General features: G+C 37.4%; 1 protein-coding gene across 3 annotated transcripts in view; it reads left to right on the top strand.

Moving 5' to 3' along the window:
• Window positions 1-12310, top strand: part of COG2 (component of oligomeric golgi complex 2) — a 58174-nt gene that overhangs the window by 17263 nt on the left and 28601 nt on the right. For 2 of the 3 annotated variants that reach the window (XM_014784786.2, XM_004426888.2), the window contains exons 2-8: window positions 643-804; window positions 2004-2069; window positions 4073-4153; window positions 6257-6360; window positions 8888-8996; window positions 9572-9751; window positions 11453-11577. In XM_014784786.2, the coding sequence (XP_014640272.1) occupies window positions 643-804; window positions 2004-2069; window positions 4073-4153; window positions 6257-6360; window positions 8888-8996; window positions 9572-9751; window positions 11453-11577 (827 nt within the window). The remainder of the gene's footprint in view (window positions 1-642; window positions 805-2003; window positions 2070-4072; window positions 4154-6256; window positions 6361-8887; window positions 8997-9571; window positions 9752-11452; window positions 11578-12310) is intronic. The other variant, XM_087431973.1, reaches the window with a different exon arrangement.

Raw genomic sequence — 12310 nt, forward strand, 5'->3', positions numbered from 1 at the left:
TGAACGTTTATTACTTTTAAAATAAAGGGAGTAAAGCTGTTTCTATCTTGAGAAGAGCCTATTTGAAATGTGTAATTTGAAAAAATAAAATCCCTTGTAGCATTTAGGCAACAGGAGAGAATGCTCTAGGTCAGGGGCCCCCTTCTTGGCACCTTTATAATGGGAGCAAGCACCTTTGTCATCGTGTGTACTCAAAGGTACTTTTTCCCTGCAGCAGTATACCCTTATTCTTTGTCTCATTTTATTTTATTTTATTTTATTTTTTTGTGAGGAAGATCAGCCCTGAGCTAACATCCGTGCTAATCCTCCTCTTTTTGCTGAGGAAGACCGGCTCTGAGCTAACATCTATTGCCAATCCTCCTCCTTTTTTTCCCCCAAAGCCCCAGTAGATAGTTGTCTGTCATAGTTGCACATCCTTCTAGTTGCTGTGTGTGGGACTCGGCCTCAGCATGGCCAGAGAAGCAGTGCGTCGGTGTGCGCCCGGGATCCGAACCTGGGCCGCCAGTAGCGGAGCGCGCGCACCCAACCGGTAAGCCACGGGACTGGCCCCTGTCTCGTTTTATTTTTATATGTAAAAGTACTTTTTTTTATGTAAAATGTGATATCATTGCAATAATTTTTCTTTTCTGGTTTTATTTTCAGGAGGATTTTGATGTCGATCATTTTGTGTCTGACTGTAGGAAGCGTGTCCAGCTGGAAGAGCTGAGAGATGACCTGGAACTCTACTATAAACTTCTTAAAACAGCCATGGTCGAACTCATCAACAAGGATTATGCAGATTTTGTCAACCTTTCAACAAACTTGGTAAACCTTAAATCCACAATTCCTACTAGTCAATATTTACACATACACGTAACACTCTTTCTCACTCATATTTATTCTTAAAAATGCTAAGTGTTTTTAGAAACCTTTCAGTTGATTTTTTCCCCCAGAAACTTGAAGAGATTACTAATCTCATTAATAAAAGAAGTAAACTTCCTTGGTATACATTTTTTGTTTTTACTGTTTTAAGATGTTCTAGATTGATTTTTTTTGAATTAGTTATTAAGAAATAGTGAAAAGTAAAGGATAATAATATCAGAGTGGTTGTTTTTGTTAGTTGCTAAGTGGTCACCATGAAATCTCACTGGTTTAGATTAATTTGCAAGAGTAAATATCAACTATTCTTAAGGAAGTGTTTAATTTACTTTCAGGTACATGTGTTAGCCAGAGCTAGGTTAAAGAAACATTGGCCAATATTGATTTTTAGGAGGCTTGGTTTTATAAAAATGTAAGAATGGTTTGTAATGAGCATATCAGTTGTTTATAAAAGTTGTTTAGAAATGCTTGGGTTTAGTACTTGTAAAAGAATTTTCTTGTTCATATTTTATTTTGTTTTTAAATGTTTGTCCAAAGAATTACAGAAAGTAGCCATCTCCATGAGAATTTCAAGAAGCATTAAAATTAATGAGCCATATTTGCCTTTGGGAAATATACCACTAAGATAAATGTTCCAGTAGGATTTGAAATCCCCCAAATTTTATTTCCATTCTATTTAATTTGGATTTTTCTCAAGGGTTGTAATAATGGTTGGGAGAGAGATAGTCTGTCAGCCCTTAACATCAGCTAGTTGTAATAATGTTTAAGAGAGAGAGAGTCCATCAGACTTCAACATCGTAAATAACAGACAGATAGCTATTCACTACCTGTTAAAATTTTTCAAATTCATTTAAAATTTTGGATTCATCCGAGGGCGAATGATGCATAAAGAAGCTTTCATTTATTATGACTTGCCTTATTTTTATAGTTTCATGTATGTCAACAGATTTTTTTCATATTCTATGAGCAATGTTTATGGCAAAATAACATTTCTGTTATTTAGCTAGTTACTTAGCAATATATGGTTGTCCGTTTTTGTTGTACAGAAAGAATAACCTAAGTCTAGTACTGCTTTGATCATTAAGCAGATACTTCATTATTACTCTGGATTGGATGTGTTTGTGCCAACATGATTTTGCCTTTAGGTTGGCATGGACAAAGCCCTCAACCAGCTTTCTGTGCCTTTGGGACAGTTACGAGAAGAGGTTCTGGTAAGTCCCCAAGTAATACTCAACAGTCTACCGTAAAGCATGTTATGCTTGTTTGCCTTTTCCAAGAAGAATTTCTTTAATCTGTTAGGTTGGTTAGTAGTGGTTGTTTAATGGTCTATGATTGTGGTACCCACCTTCAAAAAAGTTGTAAATGATTCTCTATTTTTTGCCTGTGATATTACAACCTAAAAAACTTGTTTGATTTGAAGGTGAGAGATTCTCAGAGTAGACAGCTTTAAAATGTCAGGGGAGGAGAAGAAGGCTATTTTAAAATTCAACTTGTTAATGCCACCTCACTCATATGTAAATGGTCTCCAATTTACAAATGGCTTATATTTTAAGAATTTGTAGTTTTACAAGTATTTTCCAGACAATATCTTATGTGTGGTTAGATTCCTAGACAAGTCCACTAAAGCTATTTAACCCCGAATGTAGCTGAAAGATAATGTAAATGTAATGTACTACCTAGTAAACATTACATTTTAATGTTTCTCTGAAAGAATCTCTGCTGTGGGAATGAGACTCCCCACCTGTAAACCTCTGGGGACAGGGTCTCCATCTGGATGAACAGTAGAGGAGGAATTTTGGCATGACTTCCAACAGAAAACTCTGCTGCCCTGTCCTGCCTTGACCCCAGTCTGTGTCAGGAGTCCCGACTTCTGGGCTCCCTTAGCTCTGATGCACTTTTCATAAACTTGGTGCACTACACCATCATTGTGTGTGTCACCACCAGACCACACTAGCTTGAGTGGCCTTGTGCACCGAGTCCCAAGACAGTGCCTGACACGTAAGAGGCTCTTACGATAATATAAGTAAAGATGCAGTGCATGAATAGAGCTGAAAAAAATGCAGAATAGCAGAAGTGGCAGTGCTGAGAAGTCCAGAGGAGGAGTAGGCAGGAAAGAATTCATAAAAGAGAGAAGTCTTGAGCTGTGCCTAGAACTAGCAAATATTTTTGAATGTTTATGTCTTGTATGAATTTTATAAAAGCTTGTTAAAGTGCTCTTCCTTGGATTGGAAGAGAAATGGTTTTTGTGGTCCGCTGTTGGATTCCACACCAGCCTCTGCATGGCTCTCCTGCCTTCTTTTTGGTGTGCCTCTTCCACCCTCCAGCCTTATAGCTGTGGTGTTTCCTGAGCCTCAGCCTTTCTTTAGCCTTCCACTCTTCTCTCTAAACTCTCTCGGTGGTGGTAGATTCACTCTGCTCACTTCTGCTCTGAACTTCGTAGACTGCTCTCACAGGCACAGACGCTAGTCCTGCCTTACCACCTGCCAGTACCATATCCTCTCCCTTTTTCCACAGCTGTTGTTATAGCCGCCTTTCTCCTAGTCAGCCACAGACCTTACCTTCCTTTTTGATCTCAACTCCTGAAGCTACTCTGTGAGATTCTAAGGTCATTGAGGGATAAGACCCTTTCTGTCTTGTTCATTATTATGTCCTCATTGTATTCTCTAGTTCTCCAAAATGTATCGAATCTAGTCTAAAGATTTTACTGAGTAAAGTCCTCCTAAATTCATGCCTCCTTTTTTATTTCTACTTCTTTCCAAAATGAAGCTTGCAGTGCACCCAAGTGTATGCCTCACCAACCCTGACTATGTCGTTCTCAGTTATATCTTCCTATGTTTCATCTTCTGATAATGTCTCCACCCTTGTCAACATACACAGATTTTCAGAGTCCAACTCAAGTTTCGTCTCCTTTGCCAAACTTCCCTATACTTTGATTCAGATTATCCTTTCTCTACCCTGACCACCTGTGACATTCATTGTATGTGTATTATTATTCTTTTGGCCATTAATCCTGTGTGACCTTGGCTTTACATGTCATTTTGCCTCTGAATCATAAATACTCTCAATAGAAATTATGTCTGATACTTTGTATTTTTGTCAGTATCTGCCTAATATTGGCTTGTAGATACTAAGTTCTGTGGGATTGAATTAAAAGTATAAATTTCATAATGTTACAAAACAATTTCTGCAATACTTTTTCTTTATTCTTTTCAAGAATCTTAGGTCATCTGTCAGTGAAGGAATTCGGGCAGTAGATGAACGAATGTCTAAACAAGAGGACATTAGGAAAAAAAAGGTATACTCAAGTGTTATACTCTTAAAACATGGACTCACAATAGCGTCTTGGAGTTAAGGCACTTTCACGCGTATAGTCTCATTTACTCCTCTGGGGACCTTTGCAGAGAGGAAACACAACGTCTTTCTTCTTTTTAGGGATCAGTAGCTGAGCAAGGCTAGTGAAGGGAAGAGCCAGAGCTGGAGCCCAGGTCTTCTCACTCCTGGTCTGATTAAAGTCCTCTTAATAAGAGGGGTGTGGTGAAGTAATTAATTAAAGAAAAAAGACAAAATTGTGTAATCTTCTTGTGCTTTAATTTATTCATGGTAGCATTGACACTTTTAAAGAAAACTAGATTTCTTATGCTACCTGCCAGCTAAAAGCCCTCTCCTCATATCGTCTCAGTACAATGAAACTGTTTTTTTCCAATGCTCTTTTGCGTGTGTATATTTATGCATCATAATGTCATGTTACCTATTTGAAATGATCTATATGCCTAAGTGTCAAGTGATTAAAGACATTATTATACTCTGTGATATTTATTGCAGAGGTTGAGGAACATTATAAAAACTATAATAAGACAGAATTTTAGAGGTACTCGAGTGGTCACAAAATTAAAATTCCTCATTTTTTCCAGAACAAGAAACAATAATAACTGACATCAGTGAAGCGCTTTACAATTTAATAGGCATGTAAGTTCAGCACCCCTGTAAGGAAGATATTCGTATTTTAGAGATTAGGGAGTAAGTGGGCTTTCTAAAGCAAACTTGCAGTATTCTACTGCAGGCTTATTGTTTTAGAAAAAGGAGTGTGTTGCTTTCTCATTCTGCCATATTTTTGTCATCTTTTGTCTCCCTTCTTTAAATATACCTCTGCGTGCACTGCCTTTAGTTTTTAGTGGTCCTTTGTTTTAGTTTTCTTTTCTGATTTTATGTATAATCATAATAATACAATTAGGCAGAGGATACAATTAGGCTTTAAGACTCCCAACTCTAGCCTGATGCTCTATACAGTGTCTTCTTCTTTTTTTTTTTTTTTGTGAGGAAGATCAGCCCTGAGCTTACATCCATGCCAATCCTCCTCTTTTTGCTGAGGAAGACCGGCCCTGAGCTAACGTCTATTGCTATTCCTCTTCCGTTTTTTCCCTTTTTCTCCCCAAAGCCCTGGTAGATAATTGTATGTCGTAGTTGCACATCCTGCTAGTTGCTATATGTGGGACGCTGCCTCAGCATGACTGGAGAAGCGGTGCATCGGTGCGCGCCCAGGATCCGAACCCGGGCTGCCAGTAGCAGAGCGTGCGCACTTAACCGCTAAGCCACGGGGCCGGCCCCTATACGGTGTTTTCTAAATTTGTTTATTAGCATATTTTTTAAAAATTGCAAGGGAGAGAAGCCTATTTTAGAGATCTGTTTAATTCTCCTTTAGATCTCCTCTCAGCTTTTATCCAAAGATTTCAAGAACGTAGTGAGGTTTTAGAAAAGATTGTAAGCTTCATGAGAGCAGGGAATTTTTCTTGTTTTGTTCACTAATGTTCCCACTGTCTAGAAGAATGTCTAGCTCATAATAGGTGCTCAGTAACTATTTGTTTAATGAATGATTTTTGTATCTTGTTCTTTTAAGGATGAGAGTTTTTATAATGTTCCTCAACCTTGTGATAATATTTATCAGAGTATAATAATGTCTTCAATCACTCGACACTTAGGCATATAGGTATATTATACACATGTAAATTGAGAGGATAAATATGATCAGAAAGTAAAGTTAAACATGAAAAAGGGGTCATAAGAAAATAAATGTAGTATCAATAGATTCCTTTAAGATGGAAAAAGAAAGAAGGAATAAGAATGTGGAATATGAGAAGGCAAAAAAGTCTTAGTTTTTTTTTTTTTTTTTAACTATAAACTTGCAATAGAATATTGAAATATGCTTGTTCTAGAAAGCCAAAATTGAGATTTGCATTCTTGGGAATTCGGTGTTATGTAGAAATATTCAAAATGTGGGATGATCTAAATATCCTAAATTGACTTCAACTTTGTATTTTTCCTGCATTTAGCATAGGGAAATAAAATAATTAAGATTAAACATTATAACTTTTTTTTTTCTGCTTCATTTTTATTTTTATAGATGTGTGTGTTGAGGCTTATACAAGTAATTCGATCGGTTGAGAAAATTGAAAAAATCTTAAATTCTCAAAGTTCTAAAGAAACATCTGCACTAGAAGCAAGCAGGTAAGTGTTTTTTACTAAATAGCACATAAATTAACATTTTACACCCAGGCTAAATTTTTTCTTTTTAATTAGAAGTCATTTCTGAAAAAGACGAAAATCCAAGTCTATGGCTTAGTGTTTTTGAATGTAGCTCAAGAAAAGCGGAGTACGTGAAGTGGTAAAGTGTATATAATGTGTTGTTATAAAACTTTTGTGGTTGTAGGCCACAGTTCTAACACATCACCTTTCAGGGACTCGGAGGCAGTGTGATTTCAGTGGAAGATTTTTATCTTTGGAATTGCCTTACCTAAAAGCTGGCAAAATCCTCGTTGCTCTTCAAGGTGTGGTGTAGCATTCATCTTTCTTAGATTTTTTTAGACATGCCCAGAGTAGTACTATTGATTTATCTTGTACCAGCGTTATATCATTAAGAAACACTATAAGACACATTTAGTTGAAATTTATAAACAGGAAAGAGAAAGCTTATAAGAAAAAAATGACCATTTCCTTGTTATTCTGTAACTGTCTTATTACCTTCCTAGTCTGAACTTTAAATCAGTCAGGTAGATGAATGACTCAGAAAATGAGTTGAGTAGCTCATATCAACACCAGTGGGAAGTGCCGTCGTATAGGGGAAAGAGTGTAGGTTTGTGTTGCACCTACCAGTAGGGCAGCCTGCGTTAAGGTACTTCAGTTCTCTCTGTCGTGTAGTGTAAGGCTAATAACAACTCCACTTGCAGGGTTGTCTGACAATCACAGATACTGTCACCAGTACCTGGCATATGTAGGCCATCATACATGTCCAATTTGGATCTCACAAGAGCTTTTCTTAAAGTCACGTTGACAGCCATAACAATTTTCCATGAGTAATATTGAGTAATCTGCTGCAAAACCAACCGAAGCCAAATCAAATATACTTGTAGTTCAAAGTCTTGGTCATATGATAAAGGCATGTTGGATTTCTTAATTTTAGGAATCAAAATTTTAGATTTGGGATGACCTTAGAGACAGTATGCTCCATGTCTCTCATTATACAGATTAAGAAATAAGGCAACCAAAAAGGAAGTGACTCCCTTGTCCTAGGTCTCTACTGCCTTTTAATCAAGATGTATAAATAAGTGATCAACACCTGCCATCTTTGTTTTCTCAGCCCACTGCGCTTCTTCCGTTCCCCTTCATCTGCTCTTTTCAGAGTCTCCATTAATGTTCGTCTTTGACCTGCTCTGCTTCTCTGTTGCCCTCGGCAGCATCAGCAGCCCCTTTCAGCTGTGTCCTCACTCGGCATCCACGATACCTGTCTCTCCATTTTCCTTCCATCTTTGCCCATTCCTACTCTGTTCCTTTGAGAGAAATACCTCATTGATTTCTATTTATATAGTACTATTCCTTTGCAATGTTCCATCTTCAATGTAATAGACATTATGCTGTTTCTTGCTCACAATTGCCTTTGAGGACCTTTTCTTTAATTCACATCAGTAGCTTTGAGCTGTAGATAAGGGAAAACCAGAGCAATGTGAGTAGTAAATATATCATGGTTTTTAGGCCAAGAAAGATTTAGATAATAGATAATTTATAAATAATAAATCCACACTAGGTTATTCAGGAAGGAGTTAGGGATTAACCTTTTGGGTTGGTCATGCTGGGCAATTACTCTCCCTCTAAACTAGTTTGGATGCTACAAATACAGGACTGGGTAGACCACTGATGGTCTCAGTATGGTATTTCCTATTTCCTTATGATGTGGATTTTTTCCCTCACAACTGTTTGATCATCATCAAGTATAAGATGCCTCAGAAAAGCCCAGCAAGTGCTTCAATGCCTTTATATTTTTCTTCTTTTGCTATTTAACTTACTTTTGAGTGGTATTGATGCTTTTTAATGTGTTTTAGGAAAAAAGTGCATTTGCTCCACTTTGTGGCAGATACACAATGAATGTCTTCTCACTAGAACCCAGAGCATATAGATTGACTGTTCTTTCAGCTATTTGGTGAATGTAAATTTAAAGTAAGCTATTTTGAGGTATTTCATTTATTGTTGCTAGAGGGGCAGTTTTATTTTATTGAGGAGACAACAGTATTTGGTATTTTATAAGTATTAGAAGTATCTTAGGAGAAAGGAGAATGAGACAGGCGAGAAGTAGAAGAGGATTCAGGTGTAAATAATAGGACAGGGCAAGAGAGAAAGAAGGGAGGTTAAAGATGAAGAGGGTCATGAATGGGAGAGCCTGGAGAAGGTGGTGGAAACATGTAATTGCATCCGTGCTGACCTAGTCCAGCTCCTGCTTGTTGTCTGGGCCCTGTGGCCTGAGGCCAGGCAGCGTCAGTGCCCTGTACTTATTACTTCCCCACTGTCCCTAGAACATGCTGTGCACATGACTCGTAGTGAAAATGGCTGCTTTAGTTCTGAGCTTATAATGAGTGGAACAACACTCACTGAGGAAAGTTAAAACACAGAGGGTACTAAAGTATCACTATTGCTAACCGTGTGGTGTATTCTCTTGGAAATTAAAAAACTTTAGGAATTAAATGTCTATAATTGTCTCTATTAGCCCACTTTTGACTGGACAAATTTTGGAGAGAATTGCTACAGAATTTAACCAGTTACAGTTTCATGCTGTTCAAAGCAAAGGCATGCCTCTTTTGGACAAAGTAAGACCAGTAAGTGTTGTTTTAGATTTTCACAGTTTGGTATTTAGGAATTTGCTGAATAATTTTGGTTTAACCTAATAATGCCCTGATAATTGTTGATCTACAGGATTTTGAAGCTAGCTTTGAATTTTTCTTTTAGTTTTTATCTTTTGGGCCCCTGCTTCCTAAGTGTCACACATGGTAGATTTTGTGTAAATAGGCAGGCATATTCTCCGAATTAGAAGAGTACAATTAATTCTGGATTTCCTGTAACTGGACACATTATGTGATGTAGTCAAAGTTAATTTATCCAAAGCTCTTGACTGGGCTTTAGACTCATGGTGTTTGTTAGATTTACTCTGTGGCCTAAGAGGAAAAGAACTTTTTTTTATTCTGTAATTCTGTCTGAACTCCTTTGATGAAGCAAAGATTTACTTATAAAGAAATTGTGGGGAGGAGGAGAGATTCATTTCTACTCTCCAGGAAATATTGATATTTTAACTTCATATATATTATCTTATGTTGGAATAAGAGACTTGTTATATATATAGTAAATTTTTAGAAATTGTTCCAGCTGGAGCTTTCTTGTCTATTTTTTCTTGCAGCGTATAGCTGGCATTACGGCCATGTTACAGCAGTCACTGGAAGGCCTCCTGTTAGAAGGTCTTCAGACTTCCAATGTTGATATAATACGCCACTGCTTACGGACTTATGCTACGATTGACAAGACACGAGATGCAGAGGCATTAGTTGGTCAAGTGCTAGTGAAACCATACATGGATGAGGTTTGTCCACCTCAAGGCTTCATTCAGCAGATGTTCATAGAACATCTAAGAGCATCTGTTCTGTCTTTGATACTTCATTGGGTGTGAGGAATAGATCAGAGATCTTTCTGTAAAGATTCTGAGAGTTACTGCAGAACCAGTTGTAAGAAATCAGTGGTCCCTGTTGGTTACAATCAGCATGCCAGGAGTTGGGCATGCTCTCTAGTATTTTCTAGTGATGCTGTAGCCCAGGGATCATCTTAATTTAGTGAGGGTGAGGGTCTTGCCTAGGAAGAAAGTATGTATCAAAACATTTTTAGGTCAATTTTATGGTATGTGAATTATACATCAATAAAGTTGTTAAAAAGTGTTTTTGAACAACTGGTCTCATGGGTAGAATAGAACAATTAAGCAGATGATACTGCAGTGTGTGCCTGGTGGAGGAGCGTGCAGAGAACTCTGTGAACTTGAAAAGTCTGTGAGGAGGGAAGTCTTCACAGAATAGATTTGGCCTAAGTCTTGAAAAACGTGGAGGATTTTGCCAAGCTAGGGAGGTGGGAGGAAGGGCATATTCAAAGACAAAGGACTGTTACACGCAAATTAGCAGAGTAATACTTTAGATCCAGAACTTGGCTATGCAGTATCCTTTACCTATTAGGATGCAGTTAAAATATAGGAAGTAGGTATATTCTGTCTTGAGCAGCTAGAATAGAGATTGTAGCATATGAACTTGTCACTACTCAACAGTTTCTGACATACAAATATGACAGTTTCATCTGGTTTAAACAGGGATGGAAGTCACAAAGCCCATCCTCGGTGTTTGCAGACTTTCTCCCAGTTACCTGTCAGTGTGAATGTGCTTTCTGTCCAATAAGTACAAAACTTCTACTGAGCGTTTCAGGATGAAAGTCTTCTGTTTTTAAAAGGGGAAAATTGACTCTCATGGATAAAAATGAAATTTAACGATTAATTTCAATAATCCTGTCAACTTCATTAGGATTACTAAAAATAAATAATCTGTCAGTTCCCTCTGTATCCTGTTGTATTTCATGGCTATCTCTACGGGAGTGAAAAAGACAAATTATCTACATTATTTTGTTATCAATAAGCAAAAATATTTTAGTTACTAATTTATGCCTTTGTTTTTCATTGAACTGAATCTAATGTGCTAAATTAAAGAAATATTTGAAGTTTCAGTGGCATATTATATAAACCATGGCCATATTTTTATCTTATTTAAATTCATATACTTATCATCTTGTCATTTACCTCTTGACTTTTAACTTTACCACAAAAAATAAAATAATAAAGTAAAATAAAATGTATTTTCTTCCATCTTTCTCTGCCTCAAACCTTCCCCTAATCTGAACGATAGTAGAGGAAAAGGCCAAAGCCAAGACAGTAGAGAACTGTTGTGGGGAATCATTGTTTTACTTTCAAGCTCAGAAGGGAAGCAGATGAATGTGCCTGGTTTTTCAGCTTCAGGCCAGTCTCTGTCCCCCAGCCTATGTCTCCCCCAAGGTCAGAACTGTACGCTCTAATCTTAGGAGCTAGTTTTGAGTGTGGCTATTATATTTACCTTACTGTTTAGTAAACATGTCAATTGGGGAGGAAGGTGGGCATGAGGAAGCATAATTTTAAGGTTTTCTTCTTTTCTCTGTAGAATATAGTTCGTACTTCTCTTTTAGATGCTTTTTAAAAAAATGATGTTCCTTTTGATAGGTGATTGTAGAGCAGATTGTTGAGTCTCATCCAAATGGCCTTCAGATCATGTATAATAAACTCCTGGAGTTTGTTCCTCACCATTGCCGCCTTCTTCGAGAGGTCACAGGAGGAGCCATCTCAAGGTAATTTAAACTGCTGTGCTTAGAACTCACCTCAGTCTAATGATTGCACCTGTAACTACTAGTGCACTACTGATTACTGGCTGTCTGGTATGAACTAGGTACATATGTACTTTTCTGTTTGATTGTTACCACAATGCTATGAGGCAGGTATCGTTAGCCTTGTTTTCAGATAAGGAAACTAACAAATGAAGGTAAGATTGAAGGTAACATCTCTCTGAATCCAAAGCCCATACTTTTTCCTTCTCTACACTGTCTTTTTTCTAAATCAAGTTTGAAATCAAAATTAATTTCTTTCCATTATTCTAATGTCATAATCTATCTATAAATTAATTCTATTTAATTCAAGTTTGGTACTAATTGTGATTAAAGTCATCTTCAGTTTTCCCTCCTTTTATTTAATTTCCACGACTTTCCAGTTCAGTTTTCTAAGTATCCCATTACCTTTCACATTGCCATTGTCCCAGTCCAGGCCTTTTGTCATCTTTTGTCCAGAGTAACAGATCTCCCCACCTGGTCTCCCTACCTCCACTGCAGCCTTTGGCTATCACATTTACCCAGAATGCTGAGATTCATAGACTGCCTTCTTTTTAAGTCTTTAGTGGCTTCTCATTGTTGATGGAGGACAATCCAGGCTTCTTGACGTAGTGTGTAAGGCCCTTCATGCTCTGGGCTAGGTGGTTCTCTACTGTAGAACTCTGTACGGTGGAACTTCCCTCATACCACCTAGTCTCCG

The sequence above is a fragment of the Ceratotherium simum genome, chromosome 6 (genome assembly GCF_057802395.1).
Source record: "Ceratotherium simum simum isolate JZ-2026a chromosome 6, ASM5780239v1, whole genome shotgun sequence".
Lineage (NCBI taxonomy): Eukaryota > Metazoa > Chordata > Mammalia > Perissodactyla > Rhinocerotidae > Ceratotherium > Ceratotherium simum.